This window comes from Limanda limanda, chromosome 7, assembly GCF_963576545.1.
Source record: "Limanda limanda chromosome 7, fLimLim1.1, whole genome shotgun sequence".
NCBI lineage: Eukaryota > Metazoa > Chordata > Actinopteri > Pleuronectiformes > Pleuronectidae > Limanda > Limanda limanda.
The window spans coordinates 25012194-25037364 of NC_083642.1; the positions used below are offsets into that span (position 1 = coordinate 25012194).

General features: G+C 40.4%; 1 protein-coding gene across 1 annotated transcript; it reads left to right on the top strand.

Annotated features, from left to right (window-relative positions):
• The first annotated feature begins 1139 nt into the window (after positions 1-1139).
• On the top strand, positions 1140-13492 carry gss (glutathione synthetase). The gene is made up of 13 exons (XM_061074478.1): positions 1140-1310; positions 2679-2820; positions 3606-3751; positions 3882-3957; positions 4272-4411; positions 4773-4889; positions 7027-7107; positions 7424-7498; positions 7588-7657; positions 9036-9230; positions 10327-10408; positions 11121-11310; positions 12160-13492. The coding sequence occupies exons 2-13, from the start codon at positions 2689-2691 to the stop codon at positions 12281-12283; spliced, it is 1428 nt and encodes a 475-aa protein (XP_060930461.1). The 5' UTR covers positions 1140-1310; positions 2679-2688; the 3' UTR covers positions 12284-13492.
• Positions 13493-25171: the final 11679 nt, after the last annotated feature.

The following is a 25171-nucleotide window of genomic DNA, read 5'->3' on the forward strand; positions in this document are numbered from 1 at the left end:
ACACTTGCTCTTTTTAGGTGCTTTTTTCACTTATCTTTTTATATATGTGAAAGCTGCTTTACCCCATGCTGTCAACTAAGGTCAGTGGGGTATGCAGTGACAACAGGTGAATATACATCTCGGCCACTGATCTTTTTGTTTAGAAACTTGTATGTGCACAAATGTTGCAAATATGTGCTCAGCATAGAAAATACACAGCTAAAGGGACAGTGCAGTTTGAAATCCTCCAGTTTTAATCCTCATCTTTAAAATTTAATTAAATTTGACACCAAGATTCGATTTTACACAATAAATTATCCTCACTAGCGTCCAAAACCCATAGATTAAGTGTCAAAGATTCTGGTTCATTGCTGCAGAATTTACATTTTTCTTCAATGTCGGGATTATAGATTAGTTGGATGTATGGTGTGTAAAATGTTGAAATGTCGCTTCTTTAATCATAGAGGTGAAACAGAACTTAAATGGTAATAAGACATATCCTCTGCAAATTGGTGCTTCTAAAGATATTGTCCCAATAAGTTTTTCTCTGTGAGCAATTATCCTCTATTAAATGTATGACATACATACATGTAGTATGTATACCACATATGTTGTACTTATACCACATCTGTTCTCAGTATTATTTGAAAATTACTTTTCATATACCCACAACTTCCATCACATCATGGCCCCGCCCACTGCCCAGTGGATTTTGCTGTTTCTACAGATTACGTTGGATGAGCTTGACGGACATGCAATGTTTACAATGTATCATCAGATGTTCCCTGAAAGTTGTAGCGCTGATTACACTCATTATAGCACACTGACTTATATAAGGCAAATCTATTCAAGCTACAATTCTTGATTCTATAATTATGCTAAGCCTGATGTATTCATCCGAGAGATTTTCTTAAAAGGGAGAAAAAGGTAATGACCTCTGCACCACTGAGTGAAACTATCACAGTTTAGTCATAACACATGACAGCCTCCCCTTAGACCAATGAGCAGATGTGAACACTTGTGATCCTGAACTTTTCGTGCATTGTATTCTGTGACGTTCTGCGCCATGATTCGCTGTCACCGGGCAGTAGCTGCGGTGTAGGCGGGTGCAGGACCACACCGACCAATCAGTGGCGGCCAGCGCCAGGAAGTACACCATCTCCGGCTTGTTGTCGGTGCCTCACAGGTGGCTCCTGGATCCGAGTCCGTCCACTTCCTGACGGTCCGTCTCCCAGCGTCACTGCAGGAAGACGAGCGAGTTGACAGCAGATCGACCCTGTGCTCTAGAACCGGACATACACCTTGACCGAGGAGACCCGGAAGCCCGGAAGGTAGGAATCTAAGTGTGCTAGGCTAGCTGCCACCACCAGCCCCTGGTTCCACTCTGTGGAGGCTTCTCGTTTATATGAATGAACAGTGACAAGAGTTATTTCTCCAACTACTTCAAGTGGTGACATTAGTTCAAAGATGAGTCGTGCTCACTCTATTCAAAAGGTATGGAGGGTTGGAATTGTCACAGTGACCCAACCTGTGAGGGAGCTGAAATCACACGTCTTCCTTTATCCTAATTATAGTGTTATAATAATAATAATAATATAATATGTTGTTCAGCTGCAGCATGTCTCTCATATGCAAAATACCAGGTGAGCTTTGTGCCATGTCATCTTTTTCTAGATAAAGTGCATCATTCAAATGAAAGGAAATGTCTGAATGAGCGAGAGACAAATGCAAGCAGCATTGTTACTGCTCAGAGTCTGAGAAGGACTCATGAAACAGTGCAGTCAGATCATACACTGGTAATGATCAGTTAATAAATGTAATAATAATAACTTTATTTGTAAAACACCATTAAACACAAAGTACAAAGTGCTATACAATAGAAAACCACTGGTTAAAATAGAGATGGAGGTACATAAATAATATTCATCATAATGATTAATAATAGAGATAAAAGACCAAAACACCATGTAAATTCAGTAATTTGTCTTCTGAAATAAGTAAATAAGTTGTGTGACAAATTAATTATTATCAATGTGAACACACAACTAGTAGTAGAGTTTTTTTTATGCAGTGATGATTTAGGTCATTACATATTCAATATGAAAGGTGGCTTTAATTTGTCAGAATTTCGATTTATCTAAAAATGAAAAAACAGGTTTTTGGAATGTGGATCATGTTAGTACATGATTCTGTACCTGGGGCTGCTGAGCAGGGCTGTTCAAACAGGTCAGATCAGTGTGGACTTAGGTTAAAAATGTTAAACAATAATGTGACTTTGTGTATGTTGCTGGAGTTGCAGAAGCACCACATACGATAAGCCCAGCCGTAGCCCAGGCAGAAGCTTGTCCATCATTAGGACTAACCACATACGTACTTTAAGGCACGACAGTCAAAAACTTTATGAAAACAAATTTAAATTCACTTTATACAGATTTTTATTTGGATCTGCACAAAATTCAATGAACATTTTTGGGGAAAAAAATCCTGTATGTGTCCCCTAAACCGGTTCCTCTCACTATTCAGTTAGACTTGATGAAGCCTCTTGGTAAAGTCCAGTCGCCCAAGTACACATGTACAATACCTGAAGATACCATGACCTGGATGAATGACAATCTTCACAGACGAGCCATTTTGTTATGTTTTTGTATTGCACTTTGGTACTGTCTCACCACAGACTCTGACTTCCCTCTAAATCGCAGGTGAATCAGAATGGCTCAGGGAACACCAGATGAGGTGATGATGAATACTGCTCTGATAAAAGACTTGGCAGATGTGGCCAGAGATGTAGCCCTCCAGCAGGGTGTCCTAATGAGGATCGAAGAGACTCCCAACTCATCGGAGGTGAGAGGTGGAAACACACACAATTTAGGATACATCCAGACTCCTACGTTTTCATTTGAAAATGCACATACATTGCTACGGATAAGCCTGGAGTAAACACTACCTCAGAGTTATAGAGCGGCTAAAACAGAGAAGTTTGGAAACACTTCTGGCTGCTTTCTAGTTTGAAAACCCTTGGGCAGAGTTTTAGTCTGGAGGAGCAGAAACAGAGTATGGATGTAGCCTTAGTTGACCAGCACTGTATGTTTTTCACTGTAATTCAGAGTCCCTCTTTCCACAATTTAATACAATCTAATACAAATACATGCTTTTTAATTGGTTTGTCAGTATATTTGTTAAAATACTTGTGGAAGAAGGGCATGTCTACATCCCACCCACTCTCAGCTGCAAAACACTATGTGAGCATCGTGCTTCTTAACCATATCGTCTCCGATATTCACTAAACAAGCTGTAAGGATCATGTTAGGTTATGTTAGATGACATCTAAATGACAAAAAAGACAACAGTGTAACACATTCAGTCTGAGAAGGGTCAGATAACTTGCATGCTTTCTGTGATTATACAACATGAGCCCCAGGCAATGAAAGAGCACACGATACCGCACCAGGGGTTGATGAGCCATGGCTGATGAAGCAGGCGTGGTCATGAAGTCATGTCAGGAATTTGTTGTGCTTCATTCCAAATGATCACTCTCCTCTCATACCGTGTGCAGTGGTTTTGTTTTTTCGATCAATGGTCTTTTGATGTCGGCATTCTATTCTTACATTTTCCCTCTTGTTTTTCAGTTGGTGACCTACACTTCATTCACACTCTTTCCCACACCTGTGCCTAAAGCTGTGTTCCATCAGGCTCTGGCAGTGCAAACTCACTACAACACCCTGGTGGACAGGATCAGCCAGGATCCAGACTTTCTGCAGGAAGCTCTTGCTAGGTAGTATATAAGGCTGCTATAATGATGGTCTCCTCAGACGTTTGGCAATACACAACTTCACCTAAACACCATGTTATTGATGAATTCTCTGAGTGGGTCTGTGTTAACTGAGTGAAATCATTTGTTTTAGCACCATCGCAGTGGATGACTTCACTGCGAGGTTGTTCAAGATCCATCAACAGATCCTGAAAGAAGGAAGGTCTCAAGTATGTACTTAACACTTCTTATTTTTAAATTGCCATGTCATGACGACATAAAGCAGGGGGATTACACACAGACTGGAGTATTTGCTCTTCTTTATTCAAACACCGTAATATTGAATTCAATTTACTTTGATCAGCAGCCAAATTATCATCTGGACCAATGTGTTTGTGTTGACTTCATGCAAATGTCCTGCCTGTATCCATGACGTGAAGAAAAATGCAGAGCACCATCCAAACGACATAAGATGTTTCTGTCACTATGCAGAAATGCACGATGTATTAAATGTCAGGGTGATGTTTCTTTGCCTTCCTCCCAGTCTATTGTGTTGGGTCTCAATCGCTCTGACTACATGCTGGACCAGAGCGAGGACGGGACGTCATCTCTAAAACAGATAGAGATCAACACCATTGCTGCTAGTTTTGGAGGTCTCACGTCACGCACGCCAGATTTACATCGGTAAGTCAGTTGTTAATTTGTTCCTCACAGATTGTAGTTTATGATGTTGCTACAGTTTACAATTGTTATGGATGGCCATGCATGATAGATCACCCATAAGGACTCAACAGGCAGATTTAGTAAACCAGCATCCATTTCATGATAATGCTTTTCCCTTTGTCTGATGATGGACCCCCCCACAGTCAAAACAAAACTGAAAGCAAAACCATCTGCCCTGTAACTGATTTGATAATGCTACTGACAGTGTGTTGTTGCTTAAATTAGAAGAAGAAATAGTAGACAAAGGGTGAAATAATATGTTTCCCTACAGGTTTGCTCTGATTAAAAGATAACTATATGTTTCCTTCATGTTTCTCGACAGACAAATACTTAAGGTAGCCGGCCGGCTGGAGGAGAGTCAACGCATCCTCGACAATAATCCTGCTGCTGGTCTGGCTGGAGCAATTGCTAAAGCCTGGGAGCTGTATGGATCAGAGAGGTGAGACTATATTCAGAAGGGCAAATGCCCCTGCCACGGCCCAACAGTCCCATTCAATTCAATCAGGCTGCAACAGATTTCACACACTCAGATTTTAGTCCCCTACATGTGCCTGTTTTTTTAGGGATTTCTCTGGGAAATCAGTTAAAATGTTGAAAACTAAAAATGTTAATGAAACTGGGGGATAAAACACCCTGGTTCAACCCTTATCCGGATCCGCACCAAAGTTTAATGGTTTCCTACCTGACCCATCCGGCATCCCTCTACCAAATACTGTGGTAATCTGTCCAATAGACTGAGCATATTCCTGCAAACAAACCAACAAATCAACATACTGGGCTGACAATAATTACCTCCTTAGCTTGGGTATTAATTAATACTAAGTTAAAGTGCTGCGTCTCAACTTTTAACTTGAAAATGTATGTTAATACAGAAAGAACTGTAAATGAGATGAAGGTCTTTCAACTCATAGAACCCTGTAATTGCAAGGGTTCAAAAGTAGCTGAGCATGTGGCTATGAAATGATGCTTGAGCAACGTGTGACATAAGAGCTCACACTAAGATTTGACTCATAGCTGACATGTGTTATTTAGGTTGTGGTGTAGTGGTCTCAATATGAGGAGTGAAGAGATGATCATGGCGAAGGAAGATAAATAAAAGTGCTATCAAAGATGGTTGCTTTTGCACAGTCAACAGTGGGCATGTTCTAAAACTGTGCCGAAAGGAAAAAATAAAAGGCAAACAAGCTGGCAGATTGAGAACAGGTCTCGTGGAAGAGCAGAAAATCATTTGCAAGACAAAGAATAAATCCCTTCATGATTGCACTACAAGCTGAGATTGTTCTTCAGGGCGTAGGCGGACTTGTTTTCCTCATGGTGTTTAAGATAAGACTTCCTGAATAGAACCTCAAGACGATGCACTACAGTTTGCAAACCCCCGGTGCTTCACAAAACCAGAAAGCCCAGGCTGCATTTCACACAAACAAAACTGTTGTTTGAAGTGTGGAACAAAGTTGTAACGACTGAAGAATTAAAAGTTAACCTCTGTCAAAATTAAATCAAGAAGAAAACGTGGAGGAATAAAGTTACAGCACATTTATTTAATATAATTTTGGTATCTATGGACAGTCACCCTTACAGGTCCCAGATTTTCAAATCTAAACAGACAGACTTATCCGCATTGTAAGAAGCTTCCTGTCAAAATAAATTCAAGAGAGACCTCTCCTTCCAGGGAAAGGCTCTCCCTGCATGACCTGACTATTACCTTTGACAACACTGTGTTAGCCCCCACCCAGACTACTAGGAACCTGGGTGTGACACTCGACAGTCAACTCCTCCTTTCCACCAACATTACTACAACAACCCACTTTTGTAGATACATGCTGCACAACATCAGGAGAATACGTCCCCTTCTCACTCAGAGGAGGCACAGGATCCGGTCCAGGCTCTAGTCATCTCACGCCTAGATTATTGCAACTCCCTCCTGGCAGGTTTTACCTGCTAGTGCCATCCGACCTCTGCAGCTCATCCAGAATGCAGCAGCTCGACTGGTTTTTTAACCTAAGTTCACTCACACTGCTCCGCTCCCTTCACTGGTTACCAGTAGCTGCCAACATCTGTTTCACAACACTAGTACTTGCGTACCGTGCTATGAACGGATCGGGCCCAGTCTATATCATAGACTGTCTACATCAGGATATGGTCAAACCTTACACCCCAGCCTGTCCCCTCCCCTCTGCAACTGCCAATCAGCTTGCTGCTCCCTCACTGCGAGCTGTCCTGGCTCCCAAATGGTGAATTGGGCTCTCCATTGACATCAGAACAGCAGAACGTCTACACATCTTCCGCTGCAGACTAAAAACACATCTCTTTTTTTTTTTTAAATATATATATTTAGTAGCACTTATATTGCACTTACATGTAGCACTTTGTAGTTTGGCCTTCTTGAAGCAAATTGTACTTACTTGATTCTTGTTGTTGTGGGTTTGTACCTTCATGGTTGATGCACTTATTGTAAGTCGCTTTGGATAAAAGCATCAGCTAAATTATATGTAATGTAATTTAATCTTCTGATTGTCCAGAATAATGTTCAAACTAGTGGTGATGATGTTTTACAGGAGAAATTTTTGTCATTACAGAGCCATCGTCATGTTCTTGGTGGAAGACACCCAAAGAAACATCTTTGACCAGCGATGCATTGAGTATGAACTGTGGAAGAAGTAAGTTGTTGGTACTGGGGAGGAAGCTGTTACCAGTTACCTCAACCAACATTTGATATAAAAGCAATGCAATTTTAATGGAAAATGTAGAAATGTCACAATCTTTGATTTCACCTTAAACATCATTGGTTGTTATGGCTGCTTTGGCCTTGTGCCTTGATTCACATATTTCGCTCCCTTAGCTTTAATGGCCTTTTTCCCTGTATTTTCTAGAAATGTTTTATTTGTGTGCAAAAACGTGTGGGCATCATTTCAGTTGGAAGTGGACCTTTTGGAACGCATTCTAACCAGGAAGGTTCATCTCATTGTGTTTCAGAAACATTCCTACAAGAAGAAAGCGGTTTGACGATGTCTGTAAAACAGGAACACTTCAGGACAAGAAGCTTTTTGTGTAAGAATGATTATTTCAGTTACATTTATGTTCATGAATATTACAATAAGTTTTACTGACTGTGGATCCACATCACTTTTTTTTTACAGTGATGGCCTGGAGGTTGCAGTGGTGTACTTCAGGAATGGCTACATGCCTCAGAACTACGTTTCCGAACAGGTCTTGATTCATTTCTTTACTCCTAGCTTTAGGTGATGTATATGTGAAGTGCAGTCAAGATGGCAAACTTAGTTTCTACTTCTCCATATCTGTTACAAACCCTAAACAAGTGTTACCGTAAAACAAACTACACGTGGGGCTGCCAAAGAACAGGTGATGTAAAGACCAGTGCAACAGATACAAGAGAGAGACCCAAAAGCAAATGCTCCAGGGTGAGTGGGGCTGTTACAGTGAAATAAAACAATGAGTGGAACGAGGCTAAGGAACAATGGAAACTTTGACTGGGAGCCCAGATGCTTTGGTAGACTGGACGTTCCCTTTGGTTCTAGCTGAGTCGTGCTGGGCAAACAGCGAGAAACTAAGAATCTTACCGCATGGTGACAAACCTGAGAGTCCAATTACACTGAAACTAAATGGCTGACAAGACACAGGTGCTACAGACAAGTGGAGGGAAAGTACACAAAGACAGAAAATAAAACAGCAACAAACAAATGGTAATTTCAAAATAAATTAGGAAGTTGGACTTGTATTGGCAGAATAATTAATTGCCATGATAGAAAATAAAAAAAAAACTAATCATGGTATGTTAATGCAGTCAAATGTTTTCACAGAAAAGCTGTTTACTCTGGTCTATTTTGATCACTTTTACCATCCTGAATGCAATGAAGGACACACTGCATATCTTTATTATGAACAGTAAACTGTCAATATCTGATAAGAGCCACATAAGTCAATATTGATTTAGATTTTTTAAGCAAAAGACAAAGTTATTGGATCAGAGTTTGTAACAAACACACAGCTGAATTGAAGTTAGTTTAAGTCAGATTTTATTGTGACCGATGGTCGGGTTTTCACTGCATAGTGACCACACATCACAAGAATGTTTCTTTTGCTGATGCGCTTTTGAAAGTGCTGATTGTGTGGCCGCGTGTTACTCTCCTTCATTCTCCTGTCAGTGTCCATCAGTCTGAGGTCACATGATACCTGCCCCTGCAACGAAAAACAAACAGTTTTCATGCTCTGCTGGCCAATGGGCCCTCTGCTTTGTCAGGAATGTCCACCAAGAGAAAGCAGGCATCAAAAATATCCCCAAAACTGTGTAAGCCCTCTTGGACCCAGTTGGAAGAATAGTTCATGCAACCAATGCTGATTGTCTCAAATATAAGGATCCATAAAGGATTTTAGCAATTGTAATGATTGCTGCTCTTTTTTACACACAGTTGAGTGTCTGTACATCACTTTTTGCAAATAGTGGTCAGTAAAAGTAACTTTCTTTATGAGGGAAGTAAATCAGATCACATGCTATTCTGCCAAACTGTACTATGTGTAGAGGTGGGCCTGCATCCAGAATCAGATTTATGTTTTTTTCTTATTGTAGTATTGGGATGCTCGTCTTCTGATCGAGCGCTCCCTGGCTGTGAAGTGTCCAGACATCGGCACCCACCTGGCTGGAACCAAGAAGGTCCAGCAGGTGCTCGCACAGCCTGGAGTTCTGAAGAAGTTCTTCCCCGACCAGCCACAGGTAGTGGAGCAGATCAGAGCAACATTCGCTGGCCTCTACACTTTAGACATGGTAAGAGAGTGACACGTGCTAAGTTGAATTTGTATGGAATGCTGTGAAAAGGTGCCTCAATCTAATTTGGATATAAGACAAGATAACCCAAGTACACACAGAGTGCATTTTATAAATGATGATTTCTTTTTCTGATTGAAAATAACTACCAAAACCTACCTGCCCCATGTGAAAAAGTATTTCCCACTCAGTTTCTAATTAAACAATTGACCATATTAGATGTGGCACGTGATGCCACAGACTAAAGAAATTCAATAATAGAAGCAAAACAAAGTCATGAAAAAGATTAGTCTGCAAAGGGTTACAAAACCATTATCTTAGACAAGTCCACAGAAGTGGCTGGCTGAACAAAATCTCTCCAGGAGCGCTACAAGGACTCAGGCAGGAGATCACAAAGGAACCTAAATGAGCATCTAAAGAACCACAGGCCTCACTTGTCACAGAAATGGTCAGTGTTGATGATTCCACAATAAGAAAGAAACTGGGCGTCCATGGGAGAGCTGCAAGGTGCAAAACACTGCTCACCAAAAAGAACACAAAAGCTTGTCTCGTATTTTCCAAAAACATTATCATCATCCCCCAAGATATTTGGGATAATGTTCTGTGAACTGATGAGTGAAAAGTCTGAAGGAGCATGTCGGCCTATAATTTCTTTCCCTATATCTAAAGCGCAGTAGGTTTTTGCAGCAGGAAAATGATCCTGAGCACAAAGGCAAGAAGAGTGGGGCAGAGTTCCTCCACATTGATGCACAAGACTCATAGCAAGTTATTGCACATTTTCAATGTCAGTTGTTGCTACCAAAAGTGACACAACAATTATGATTTGTTGGGTAATTACTTTTTCACATGGCTGATTTAGGTTTTTTAAGATCTCTCAATGAAATTGTAATTCAAAAGTTATATTCTGTCGGAATCATTATAATGTGACAAATAGAAGTTATTCGAGAGCAAATACTTTCACAGCACTTGTGAAAAAGTATTAAGTCATAACATATTTGGCCTGAAAAGTTAAACTCTAATTCTCTATGCTAATGCTGTTTGTCCTGTCATGGCTTCCTTTCCTCATTAACATATCTGTTGTTGTTGTTGCCTGAAGGGCCCAGAGGGTGACCAAACAGTAGCGATGGCTCTGGCAGCACCGGACCGGTTTGTCCTGAAGCCCCAGCGAGAAGGAGGAGGTGTGATTACACAAACGACTTTAAAATGAACAAATACTAAAACCCCTGAAACCTTACTTGTTATGATCTGTTTCCTGCAAACCCAAAGTGCAGAACACAAACACAGCAGGAAGATGGTAGTAAAAAAAGGTTTATTGTTCAAAAGCTGGTGCTGGGGTGGGGGTGGCAGGCAGGGGGGGTCCAAAGGTCCTGGCAGGGTGAGGCCGGCGCAGATTAAGGTGAACAAACGAATGGTGCGCAGCTAGTTCTGTGGCAAAAAGGCAGCACGGGGTAAATAAGCATCAAAAAGCATGAGAGGGGAAATCATAAAGCTGAGATATGTTAAAACACTGGTGAGCTGAGGTCTTGTAGACTGAGAGGTGGAGTTGATGAGAAGATGAAGCTCAGCTGCACAGGTATTCAACAGCAGGTCCCTCCCAGCTCCAGGTAGAAGCCACACAGGAAAGGAGAAACAGTGGGGGAAGGGAAAACATAGAGCACAAAAAAGGCAATACTCAACTTTTCTTAAAGCAAGAGTAGGGAACATTTTCAGAAATATTTATGTCAAATATTCGCTCAAACTGAGTACATGTAGTACATGAGACGGATAATCTCTGAAAAAATCTAGAAGCCCGTATTTTTTTAACCATACTTATTCCAGCAAGTTGAGAAAATATTATGTTCATATTTCTCCATGGTTTATTGACACATTATTATAATGCTGTTTTCCAAGGTAATAACATCTATGGCTCAGAGATCTGCAAGATCCTGGAGGGAATGAAGGAGCCTACAGAGAGGACGGCCTATATTCTGATGGATAAGATCCATCCCACCCCCTCAAAGAACTACCTGCTGATACGAGATGCTCCCCTCCAGATCTGTAACTGTCTCTGTGAACTCGGAGCGTTTGGAGCATATGTCAGGTATGTTTTCACAGTTTCACTGGTATAAAAAATATTGTGGGATATTGTGATAAAACAGGTTGTGCTGTCAGAGCTAGTCAATTCATGTCAGCTTCAACTGCTCCTTAATACCTCAGATCATGCATATCGTTAAGATACATTGAGCTATATAATTCTAAGTTACTTAAGCTGCTTTCAAATCAAGAGAGCTGACAAAGGTGTAGATGTGTTGTAAAAAAAAAATATATAACGTGATCCCTGCAGTTTAATTAATACGTTACAACCTACCTCTGTCTGCTGCTCCACCCCTCATCTGAGCAGAAAACCTCCTGCTGTGTCGTTCTCCACAGATCCTCCGCAGCTCATGTCTGAAAACAGCTTTAAAGGATTATGAAATGTATTTTGATATCACACTCACTCATAAGTGCAGCGAAGACTCCTGGTCTCTGTACAATTGAAGTATTAGTTCCTCATCTCAGTGTATGACAAAATCTATAATCCTTGATCTGCAAGCTGGCATGATCATATATTTCCTCCCTCGCCAACACTGCATGAGTACTGCTTATCTAAAATACGTTATTCTACATTTATACACACAAGGTATGAGAATACAACAAGAAACTTCTCCTTTTTAGGTTTTGAATTCAAATTTACATTGTAGATTTATACTTTACACATAAAGTGAATCACTAGTTAGAGAGTGTTTGGAATAAAAAATATGTTTAAGTTCTGTTTCCCTTGTAAAACCCTTAGTTTAAGATACATAAATTATACTTTATTAACATTCACGTGTGTTTTAGATGAGACTTACAGCAGCTACAGTGAATTTAAGCTCGTCTTGCTTTATCGTTTGTCTTTGTTTGCTTCCAGACGAGGTGAAGACATGGTGATGAACGAGTGTGTGGGCCATCTGCTGAGGACCAAGAGTTCAGAACACGCAGATGGAGGCGTAGCAGCGGGAGTCGCTGTGCTGGACAATCCTCTCCTCTTTTGAGAAGTTACTCTTTTCCTCGCTGGGCTTTCATCACAAAATGCACAAATGGTAAACGGTGGAAACAAGGTTGCACTTTTGAGCCGCATTGTAACTTTGGCTTCAACAGCATGAAAAGACTGAGGAAATAGGTCAGAGATATACAGTATATATTACATTTATAGCTCTAAAGTGATTTGTGAGGACCAATTTTCTGTTTTTTACATTATATCTGTCCACAATGCAGGGCTGCTCTCATATACAGACTCAAGTGTTTAGGAAAGTTATAAAACTTCTTGATGTTAAGTGATTTAAAAGCATCATTTAATATATAATAGCAATAAATACTGATATGGGGACATTTATAGGATAATGTGTTTTGTAACTATCACTTCAAAGTAGAATCATGGAAAAATTGGACCAAATCACCACCTTGTGGTACTCAAATGTTACTACAACATTTTCCAATATGTTGTGAACCAGTGTGGCCACCCTCTGTTATTAAAAGCTGGTTAAAAAAGGTCTTACAACATAGTGCAATACAATTTAACTGCAGCCTCCCACTGATACAGTTATAGTTTAGGAAAGCCCATATTAAAAGGAATACTCTAGATAACTAGTTTAATAAAAAATAAATGATAAAGTGTCCTTAATTAACAGCTGTCTGAGATTTATTTCACTATTGTTATCACTTGAACTATGCCAAGTACTAAAAGAACTTTAAACACGGAGGTTTTGCTTTCTTCATTGTAAATAGATTCCTCTAACACATCTATGAACACAGGTTAATCATATTAACAGCCACCACAGCTGGTGAAGTGAACATACAATACCACAATAATCTAACAAAAATAATCATTATAACAAATTTCTATTGTACCTTTCATGCCAAAAATATATCCAGCTCAAGGTTCTGAGCTGAAAGCTCTGGGGTTAAGTGGCAGTGACACTGGAATAAAAACTTTGACATTCATTCATCCATCAGCACGGATTATCATTTCTACTGAAAATTGAAAATTGAATGTCCTATTAAAGTTTCAGGTCCGTTTTGCAATGAGACTATATGACTTGTGCTGGGCTTTACATACAGGCCACACTGTGGATCTTTTGAAAGTATAGTGACACATATTGTGACCTGCTGTTCCATATAATAGGGTCAATCCTGTGATTGTAACACATTGAGAGAAATTGTTAACATATGATGAAGGAAATAAAAAAACATTTTGTCTTTTCTCTGGTGTATTAATATATTTATTCTGTTAACAGACTCCAAATGTTACATTCTTGAATCTGTGTAACCACTCCACTTCCCACTGGCCTATTACAGCAAAATATCATATCATGTTGAGTCTCCTGGATTAACAGATTCCTGTAAGAGCAGTTCACAATAGGAATATTTGAGACACTGAGACACTACAATGGTCATGACTGGTCATTCTGACATCAAGGGTAAAAGTAAGCCTTATAAGTTATTACAAAAGTAAGTCTTATGTTGATTCAGCAAAATGTATATACATTAAATCAAATGCCTTATTTGGAATTCGAAGGCATGCCTATTAATGTTTAAAAAACATTAACGTTCAAGGAAGACAATTCTCCTTCAGTTTATTTGATGGAGACTGTAGGGGACTTAAATAATGGATAGGGGGCGCCAAGAGTCAGACTATATCAGTATATCAGAAATAAATCATTTGGAAAGAAATTCAATTTTTTTTATTATTTTTTAGTTCTTAGCCAAAGCTTACTCCACAAACTTAATATACATTTTGAGAGTAAATTAAGGCTTTGTGTGTCTCCCTTCCCCTGGGTTATAGGAAATTTGAAGATAAATGTGCAGAGTTAATCAAACAAGCTGAGCTCAGAGGAAAGACTTACCAATACCTGCTGGATTGGAAGCTTTGGTTATATCAACGAAGCGTGTTGAATTTGCTGGTTATTCCTCTGACTGGTCTGACCTCTCTGTGACCCTACATGGTCAAAACCAAAAGGAAAACCCCTCATTGGCTGTAGATGGTAGGGAGTAGGAATCAAAATGGAGTGAGGGGTTTGACTTGGAAACAACAGGAAAAGTCACTAGACAAGCTGATCCCTTTTGGTGAACACATGTTTACAGAACAGAAACAAGATGTCCCTAACTTTTGAGTCCCTAACTCTCTGGAGGAGGCTAGGTGCACCTCACCTCCCCCATCCGTATTGGACTTGTCAAATGACAAATGAAAAATCTGTGCCACTGATAACGTTCTGGCTGATGGAGTCACTCTGAAAACTGTAAGAGAACTTAAAACAGATTACAGTAGACAACCCCTTAGCTCGGGATGAAGATAATGAAGAGGAAAAAATGCCCACACAGTTGTGGGCAGATCTCCCTTTGAGGAGTTGAAGCGAGAGCTTGATAATGGGGTTGCTGAGACCCCACATGATGAGGAAAAGCACACTTCTCCTTAGTGTCTGCTGTTGGGGAATTTGAAAAGCTTTTCATGTGTCAAAGAAGATGATGTATTAGTTAAGTAAGAGGAGAAACCAAACTGCCTGTTGAGAGAAGGTTTGGAATTGTTCATCCATCAATTGAGAAAACCCTGAGGTGACCAAGGTGAGTAACCTTTATCAGGAAAATGTATGGCCATCGACAGGAGAGTAGCAGAGAAAAAAATCACATCTCATAATATTCCCAAGCAGTTATTCTTTAACCCACGTGTGACTGGACTCACCCTTTCTAAAGTAAAAGATTATCAGATGTTGATTTAAACAGCATTTAAATTATTTGATGATTGAAATTCAGTTATTTAAAGGCTCAGAGTGTAGAATTTAGTGACATCTATTGGTGAATTTGCAAATTGCAGCTGAATACCCTTCACCTCACCCTCCCCTTCCAGAGATGAGAACCTGTGGTCGCCTGCACTTTAAAGGTGTTTAGTTTGTCCAGTCTGGGCTCCCTTAAAAAACATGGCGGCCCCTGTCGAGAAGACCCGCCCCCGAAGTAAGTATTAAGTATTAAAATATAAAGGGCCCATTATAGGGTAAAGAAAACAACAAACCGTACAATTAAGATGAAACGCCCTAGTGACAACATCAATAAAATAATATTATATTAAATTTCCGCCAGTAGATCCCTTTCACCTAAATCTTACACACTGAACCTTTAAAGATCATGGATAAAGGTTTTTAATATGAAAATGGATCAGGTGTATTTGCATGGCGTGCAATGTTGATGTCATAATGTTCATCATTTCTGAAATCTTTCTTAATTTGAACTGCGTTGGTTAGGGGGAGAGCCGCTCACATTCTGATGGACAGCTCACATCTGCTTGGTTTGGGATAAGTTTATGGAGCCAGCAGTATAGACACAGAAGCCATGTGTGTCTCATTCTCTAATTCCAGTCCTTGTTCTGTGATGACTGGCTGCTTCTCTCTGTTTGATAGCGCTGGAAACTGAAGGTATCTGAAATGTAGATATTTTAAAACTAAAGGGAAGCCTGCATTTTCACAGGCTGAACACAAGGTGGCAGCACAATAAAAGGCATTTTAAGTATATAACCGGATCAAGATTTAATATTCAAGAGATAAACAGACCTTTAATTTTATTTTATCATACACTTGCGTACAATAACCTAACTGTATAATCTAATTTAATTTATCATTCTAATCTTTACTTTAAGCCCCTTTCTTGTTTCTTCTGTTTCTGAGTACGGAGGATGTATCGTATCTGGTCCCCCCCATTTAGTCACAATATTTAATCTCAAAATAAAAAAAAATACTCCAAAGAAACATATAAATGCAAACAAATACACATAAATAAAGCATACAATCAGAAAATCACTATGGAAAAAAAAGGGGACCCCAACCACAGGGACCCCATCCCCCAGATCCGGGAGACATATCCTACCTGAGGATCACTGCAAAAGGTCTGTGATGTTCATTACAAGTGAGTACCAGTCCTCTATAGCTATCCTCTATAGAGGACTGGTACCCCAATAAACAATGACTTTGCATGTAATAAGGAAAAACTTGGACTGTTGAAAGTTAATTCAGTCCTCCAGCCAATCAGAATCCAGACTGGTAAAAGTAAAGGATAACATTTTGCTCCCCATCATCCATTACAGTCATAGAACTCAGTCTTTGTTATAGCGTATCATCTCTTATATAATATCCAATCCAGTACAATCCAGTCGCACTATTTCTGTTATTTTCTACACCTCCTGTTTTCGTTCTTCTTTGGTGCTGACATGAGAATGTGACACATCTCAGGTCATCCACCAGCGATGAGGGTCAATGTCAGCGACGGCCGTCAGCACCGGAGAATCTCCCACAGGAAACTACCAGAGCAGCAGAAAGCAGCTCTGTATTTTGTTCCCTGATGCTGTTGAGCCAGGGAGAGGGTGACTGTAAAGTTACAGACGAGAGTATTGGTAGTTAGCTTTGTTTATAAAGTTGGATGGCCTCAATCAATCCCTTGTCTGTGTTCAGTTCATTATGGAAAAGATCAAACCAACCAACTCGAGTGTCTGTTGACAAATTCTACTTTGACTCTGTGCTGATGTGTCCATTCCTTTAAAACTGTTTACGATATAATCCAAAGCGATTGCACATTTAAATTGTCTGCCTGGGCCAAAGTGAGGATTAATGCTCCTCATTCATATTTTATTAGATTTGTGGTCAGGTTAGAGGAACCGTTCAGCAGAAACTCTGTAGAACTCCCTGAACTCAGCAGTTCCCTGATTTGTTTCCTCTGCAAATCCCACTACTCAGCTCTAAATGCTCATGATGCAGCTCGAGACCGAACATTCGCAGTGTTATAAGCCAGTTGCACAAGCGTTGGCCCAGTTAGCTGGTGACCTGTCTCTCTGAAGTGTTAGTAGAGGGTGTGTGGATTAAAGTATGTGGAAGAGAATCAAGATGTAGGTCATGGCGGAATGGAAGTAGGTCACAGTCACCCTGCTCTTTCATTTGCATAGCGCCAACAACACACATAACAAAGTCGAGACAACAGTTCCAACATGAGCAAACACTTTCGAAATCAGAACCAGAGTCAGTGTGATTGGTTGCTCTGTGGTGGGAGGTACTGGGAGTAGTTCTGTTACCCTTATTATTAAGCAGTCGGACTGGTTGTTACAATGAAAATGTCCCTCTCTTAGCTGTAATGGTGTTATTAATGATATAAACACCACGTAATAGTTGTACAAATGATAATAATGATGCAGATCTGTGTCAGATCTTGATCTTGCAGCTGTTTGGTGTCAAGAGAGCTTTTGATGATAAAGGCCAAAGTACTGTAAATAATAACATGTGATCTCCCTATCAGAATTGTTATTCCCCCGTCTGCTGCACTAGTTCCTCACCTGAACACTCCAGAGTATGTGTGTGTTGTTGTAAATGCATCTGTGCGGAAAATCTCCTGCTGTGCTGTTCAGGTGTGAAAGGAAACTGGAAAATGGCTTTATTAAGATTGATTTAGATTAAGATTATTTATTTAGAGCGTTGCAATAATCAAAACATTATATTGTATTTATTTGTTTATTTTGTGTGAAATAAACAAACACCGGGTATCACACTAGACTTGGTTATGGGGAGACAGAGAGGAGACAGGAGATTTCTTTTTAAGCACATATCACTTGCTGCCATGTTTCTCCCACTTCCCCCACACCCCTCAACAAGAATAGCTGGAAGTAAAACTGATGCTGTCAGTGACTGGAACATGTGTCCCCCAGCCCTCATTGTACCTTCACTGCTAAGGCCACAACTCCCCGTTTCCTGTTGTGGTATCACTGTTGGTTTTCTGCTCTGAATTCTAGAAAACATCTATGAATGAAGCCAGCAGCTTACGTCAGCCGCCCTCTTTTCCCTTCAGTCCATGGAAATGCAGATTTACCGGCAGCCCACTTACAACTGTGCTTTTTATCGCTGCCTCCTCGTGCAACTGATTTTATGCCCAAAATAAACTGCAGAAAGGTAATATGGTTGTTTTTAGCTACTTTATGCACCTGGTTTCATCTGTCAGTTGATTGGTCAGCCGGGTTATTTGATCCAAACTGAGATTCTCATCACGTGTTTTGTACATTGATGCTTTTTTAAAACACATTCATGGTCAGAGGAGGACTCCCACTTAATTTGGTGATTCACCAACTCTTCTCCTTTCACAGTGCAATATCTCAACATGAACTGGATACATCCACACTAAACTCTCTAGGTTTATGGTTCTCTCCATATCTCTAGTAACTGTATAGTAAACATGTCTTCTCCGTGTGCCAGCAATGGCTCATGATGAAGGAATAGTCTGCTGGTTAATGGTTGACTTTTTTGGTCTCAGCCATGTGAACCTGATGTACAACCATGGACTGTACATAAAGATGGACGACATGACTGCTCCCCAAAACTGAAGCCAAAGCATCTAAATCGCCCCCTGGTGGCTGGCTGCAGTACTGGACATAAACACTTCTTCATCTTAGTGGATGGGACATGGATCAAACTAAAAAGTCAAAGTCAAAGTCTGCATACCAAAGTGTCATTGGGCAAGATACTGAACCCCTAATTGCGGCTGTAACATTATCATAGAAAACAAAACCTGCCTATAGGTAAACTGTATGAATGGGTGAATGGCAATGAAAATAATAACTGTACTGTAAAGCACTTTGAGTGGTAACCAAGACTAGAAAAGCTCTGTATAAACCCAGACCATTTACCATTTAGATGGCAACATTGCCTCGGAATGTTTTGGCTTCTTATCTGGATAAAGGCAGGAAGTAGAGTTGTGTCGTCTATATGTGTAAAAATGATAATTCTAGTGTAGAATTCACTTGAAAACTCTGTGTCTGTGTAATCTAGATATACGTTTTCCCGTCAGACCTTTACATCTGCCACATTATCACTGTCTCCATGTGCTGTAGGGCTGCACTGGGGTGACTATTAACAATGTCTGACAGCATGCATGTGTTTAATTACTCATATTTGTAGAGTCATATCATCACAAGGCCTATTTGTACAGTTTGTAGTTTATTAGCACCATCTGTTTTGTCACTGCTGTGTGATGATAATATCCTGTCTGCTGTTGTGACAGGAGCCGGTAACAGTCAATACAGTGACAGACACTTTCAACACATTGGAAACTCCATGACTCCCATGTACTGTAGATTCCAGCTGCCACACACACACACACACACACACACACACACGCGCGCGCGTACACTCGTACACACACAGTAGGGAAGACTCAAAGCTTTGTCCACCTGATTTGGCTCAGAGAAAGAAGAATTATAAAACCATTATTTCCCTCTTTCTATCACACACACACACACACCAGACACACACACACACACACACTCACACAAACAGCCGGTAGAAAGGCTCAAGGTCAGTTCCTGTTTTCCTACATTTTCCACTTCTTCATTACTACAAAATGCAGAGCACATAATCCCGTTTCCTCTGCTATCAATGACTGATTAACAAACAGCCCAATGGAAAACTCAGTCAGGGGAGCTTCATAAAATAGATGCTCAGTGGCCACTGACAGGCCCTCCTTACTCAGCAGTTACTATCAGCCTGGCTGGAGCCTGTACTCACTGGCAGTGTGTGGACGGGAAATTCATTATATTATTTTATTCACTGCTGGAAAATGAGCTGTTTAAACACGGGATCAAAAGGCCTTTTGAAAAAACCTTTTCAAAAGGTTTTTTCTCACAGAGAAAGTTCTTTAAAGAGCAAGAATGTGTCAGTGTATAAAATAGGAAACAGGTCAAACCAGGATTTTAAAAGTTCAGGGTTTAACCTACAGTGTTGGCTTACATTCAATATATGTTCTTACTTATTGTTCAAAGACAATAGTGTAGTACTCTACCTGCATCAAATATCGTTACAAATAGTATGTATTAATATTGATTTGCACTTTCAGTCATTGATATTTTTAAAGCATCATCATTCCTGAATATAGCTCACACATATTCATTAATTTTTTCGAATTATTACCCTTTAATTACCAGTCTGTTAGGGACACATTTAATAGATTAGTGTAACAAATTTTAACAAAATGTATGTGTAACAAATTTGTGAAGACAATCTTGACACTATAATATAAACTTGATGAATGAACAAAATATATGCATAAAAAAAACTCAAGACAACCTATAGCTAAAGAATGCATGATGGATAGTTATGAAATTTTGCTGAATCGTTACAACACCATTAATTTACTGAGTGTTGTATCCAAGAGCCTCTTAGGATAATGGGTGTATTAAAATGAATAAGCTAAAGCACATTTGTTAGTTTAATGATGGTAAATGTTGGTGCACCAGTTGAATTCAGGTTCTTGATCATTCGTGAGTCTTAACATGCACCATCAGTTTGGTTGATTGTGATTAGAAGGGTGCATTTGCAAGTTAACAAAAAAAATACATGTCTCTGGAGGAAATAACAATTTGCACATGAACAGATCATTTGTGTCACTAAAATTACCTCTCCACCGGTCTATGCCTCTGCCAACCAGTGCAGTTTCTGTCAACATACAATTTTATTTCCAGGGTCACCTTGACCTTTGACCACTAAAATCGAATCAACTTTTGAGTCCAAGTCAACATTTGTACTAAATTTGAATGGATTCCTTGGAGGGCGTCCTGAGATGTCGCGTTCACAAGCCACAAATGTACTTGTCACAGTGAACTTGACCTTTGACCAAAAAATTCTAATGTTGAGTCTAACTAAATGTTTGTACCACATTTGAAGTAGATGTTGAGATGTTGTTTTACAAAACTGGGGCAGACGGACAAACCAGGAAACCTAATGTCTCCGGCCACAAGCTGTCACCAGCACAAAGGCATAATAAATTGAGCGTGCATGTGTTGTGCACCTGCCTATGAAGGCACATCATCTTTGACTATCTTGATATTGTGTGTTACAATAATCATGAAATACTGCACAACTTAATTCAGGCCAGATTTATGTTGGTCGAAGATATAAAATGTTCCTGCACCAACAACGCACTGACCACACGTCATTTTGAGAAAAACAAACACATGGTGACCATATAAGCACGGGTGAGTTTACTCCTTAAACTGTGCTGCTGGACAGGAAATGACAACTGCGTTAAACATGTGATGCGCTTGGTGTGTGATGTTGCCTTTAAAAGTAATCACAGATGACGTAAAAACTTAACCTCTTGTAGAAGCTAATTTTTAGGCTTAATGTTAAGCCTAATAAAACCATAAAACATATTTTCTGTAATAGAACTGAAAACATAAACCTGTCGTCCCCAGCCTCCCTGCTTTAACGCATTTACAAGTTATATCAAATGGATTTATGTGTCATTGTATTCCTTCTTCTGCTCAGGATAAAAAGGTACCACTTGCTAAATCACCATATCCAACAAGCTCATACACCTGCTCATTAGTTATAATGTCATGTGAGCATTCAGTTGGATCCTTCTTATTTCCACATTTGGCTAATGTTAAGATGTAAAGATTTATTATAAAAGGATGACCATAAAAAAAAAGAATTAAAACTTTCAAGACGTCTCATTTCAGTTCTGCCTTCAGGCGGCCCACAAAGGCGCGTAGATGTTGTCCTCCCTGATTTGAGAAATTTTTTTTTGGTTTGTATTTGACTTTTATTTCGCATAAATGTAGGTATTTGCCAAGATCTTTTTCATTCATTGCTGACGTATAATCATTGATTTTATGTTTTATTTAAAACCGGTCTCTATGTTGTTTTTGTCCAGTGTAAAGAGCCCATAAATCCTATATTGCTTGAAAATTATTTTCCTGCGTCATGTGTCCTTACCTGCACCGCTTTGCAAAGCTCACAGGCGTTGCAACAGACAGTGTAAACATACCTGCTTACTGCACCTATATCACGTTCATGCGTCACTGTTTGGCATAACTCGATAAAGATTCAGTTACCTGACCTAGATTAACAATAATATAAGAACATTGTGAACCAACGTCTCACTTCCAGAAGAACATTCTCCGAGGATCAAAGACCTGCATCCTGTACCAGCAAGCAGAAGCATGAGCGTTGCCACATCACTGTTCTTTATTGGTTTTTCAGGAATGAGGAAGTGAGTGAGGCAGCATCTTTACGGGAAGCCAGCGAGTGTGGGAGGGAGGGCCTGGTGGGAATGCACGTGGGTGGGGAGGTTATGACAAATATTTGTTAAGACAGACAAGACGAGCTGGAAAAGAAGGAAGGCAAAGGTGGAAATATTAATTAAATTTGAGGCTGGATAATCACATTTCTCATCATACTGACACTGTGGTCAGTTCGTGAGTGTCCACTCAGTCCCCACACTGTCTTCTGTCAAACCTGCCTGTCATTGTGAAAGGAAATGTCACAGCACTCTCTTGTTTGGGGAACTGAAGGATTTTTCAAAAAGGGAACTATTGCAGCTGGAGCCAAAGATAAACGCTGCCCTCTTTTTCCAATGTCATGAAAAGTTTGTTGAATATGTTCCAGACGCAGGAATGTGTGAGTGCAAAAACAAAGCACACACACACACACACACACACACACACAAACTGCAAGGATATGCAAACATATGACACACAGTGTTGTTCAGACATGATTGTGTGTGTCTGTTGTTATAATGTTTGTTCTACGTCTGGTGGTGCTGTGTCTGTTTTATCCGACACTGACAGAGAGGAAGAGCAGCCTGACCTTTTCCCTCAAAGGACGTGGCAGCAGCCGGCTCCCTGTGTAATGTGGTGAGTCAGTCAGCGAAGAGGAATGTGGCACTCCCCTACCGGCATCTCCTGGAAACCTCGTACAGGTTCTCACAGGGAGATGTGATTTGAAGGGGGGCGTTCTGGGAGGGAGGACTCACGAAATGTTAATGTAAACCCATGATTCTCTTCCTAATCCCCTCTGATGACAGCTAACTTATCATGTAGATCTACCTTTGCTCTATTCTTGTGAAAAGAAATCCTCAGAACCCCAAATGGAGAGGCAACTATATAAAACACTATGCAGACTTCCCGCCACAACCGTTTCCTGTTTACAATGTCATTAACATAATAACTGGTTTAATTGAAACTCAATTACTATCCCCACCCAGAGTGTCCCAACTGGATTAGAGTTTTGGATCCGGTCGACCTGACTGCCAGCTTGAACAACCCTTCAGCTAATGCCACTCCCTCAAGCTCAGGTCTAACCTGTCAGGAAGACAATAGAAAAGTTTACTTCCCAATTCCCATAGACAGATAACTCTAGTGGACGCCCATGAAGGTCACAGGAAGAGTCTTCTCTAAATGAGAAACAAAACACTACGGTATACTAGTATTACTGTATTTTGTTATTACTCTTCGCTGTGTTAACAAAACAACTTAAGCAGGTTCATTTGCGATCATTTCTTGGCAAACAGCCGTCAGGTGCAGTGACCTCCTGGTATCTCTACTTAATATCTGATATATTTCTTGAGCCATTTTAAGACATTCGCTGGACTCCAGATAATGTCAGGAACTTCTCCCGAGAGACTATAAGTGAGAATGCAAGTTTCCGAGTGGGAGCCTCAGGACATTCTGCACAGTTTCTCTTGCCAGACCCTTAGTATAATGATTAGTATAGTATATAAGTGTTGATGGTCTGTCAACAAAACCACATCATCTCTGCAGCAGAATTACATTTATACCTTTCTGCCTTCTGCTTCATCCCTCACTCAACGCTCCAGAGATATCTGTGTTGTTGTGCACGAGTCTGATTGGAGAATATCCTGCTGTCGTAGTTCACATGTGAAAAAGCAAAATCCAGAGAAAGTCCGGCCCCAATTTTGTGGCCATCCACCAGAGTTCATGTCTGAAAACGGCTTTGGTAATAAAAAACATCTCCTTGTTATCAGCGAACATATTCTTTGACTTTTGACAGAGCTGTTCTAGCTTCTCCCCTTGCTTTCTTTCTTTATGCTAAGCTATATTAAACAACTCTGGACTGAAGTCTACGTCTAAGATACGCTGTAGACTATGCGTAGACGTGTAACCTATGCAGAGCCGTAAGCCGTAAACCTGAACGGACCCATGACTTTTTAATTCAGTTGAAGGAACGAACACAGATGAGGTCTTTCGTTGCAGTTCTTTAATAAAAAGTAATTGTTTTTCAACATCTACCCCCACCTCCAACATGAGCCGCTTAGTAACACTCACCATTGTTCTGAAGTAAACAGAGACGCCAGAGAATTTGTAAATAAGTGGACCAGAAACCGGACGACACTCAACACCAGCACTGAAACTCTACCACCAGTTGCGTTTCAGCGGTGTAATAGCTGCACGACTAACACACACACACACCTGACACACTACTATGAATGCTCGGTGCTGTGCTAGGCTGCGTGTGAACATACAGCGTGGCTTCAATGCAGAAGCATGAATTGGTCTAAACCCCTAACCCTAGTCTAATGAGAGTATTTCCTAAAATGTTGAACTGCTCCTTTAAGACTGTGCAGTAATTGGCCGTTTACAGAGAAAAGAGAATGACATGGCGTAGGTCATGACATTAACTTGAACACAAACCATCGTGAATGCAGAGCATTGAACATTTTTTGGTGATTTTGTCCCAATTCATGCTTCAGAGCTTCCTGAACCTCTCCTTCCCATAACCTTTTGGATTCAAGGATCCGCTGCCTCCCCCTCCCGCAGCCTATCAGCTGCTCAGGGAATTAGCCAAAGAGAAAGTCAGGGTCACCCCTGGCTCAGACAAGTTACTCCCACTACCCTGGAAACCCAACAGGCATCCTGGAGACAAACACTGAGCCACTGAGCTACCACACTGAGTTCCTGGACTCCCACAGTTCCCAGCCTGGCCTGGGAAAAATACTCAACTGAACATGTTTTACCTCAGGCAAACAGAGAGAGAAGAGGCTGTTCAAGTGTGTGTTCAGTGAGAAGCTCCCACTGGTCAGTGTCAGCTCAGACCTCCTAATACCTTCCACGGTTTGAACGTCTA

Bases quoted from the DNA above. Each gene is read 5' to 3' on its own strand.
- gss (XM_061074478.1), top strand. From the start codon at position 2,689: ATGGCTCAGGGAACACCAGATGAGGTGATGATGAATACTGCTCTGATA. The intron at 2,821-3,605 runs GTGAGAGGTGGA...CTTGTTTTTCAG, and splicing joins AGACTCCCAACTCATCGGAG to TTGGTGACCTACACTTCATT. The intron at 4,412-4,772 runs GTAAGTCAGTTG...GTTTCTCGACAG, and splicing joins CGCACGCCAGATTTACATCG to ACAAATACTTAAGGTAGCCG.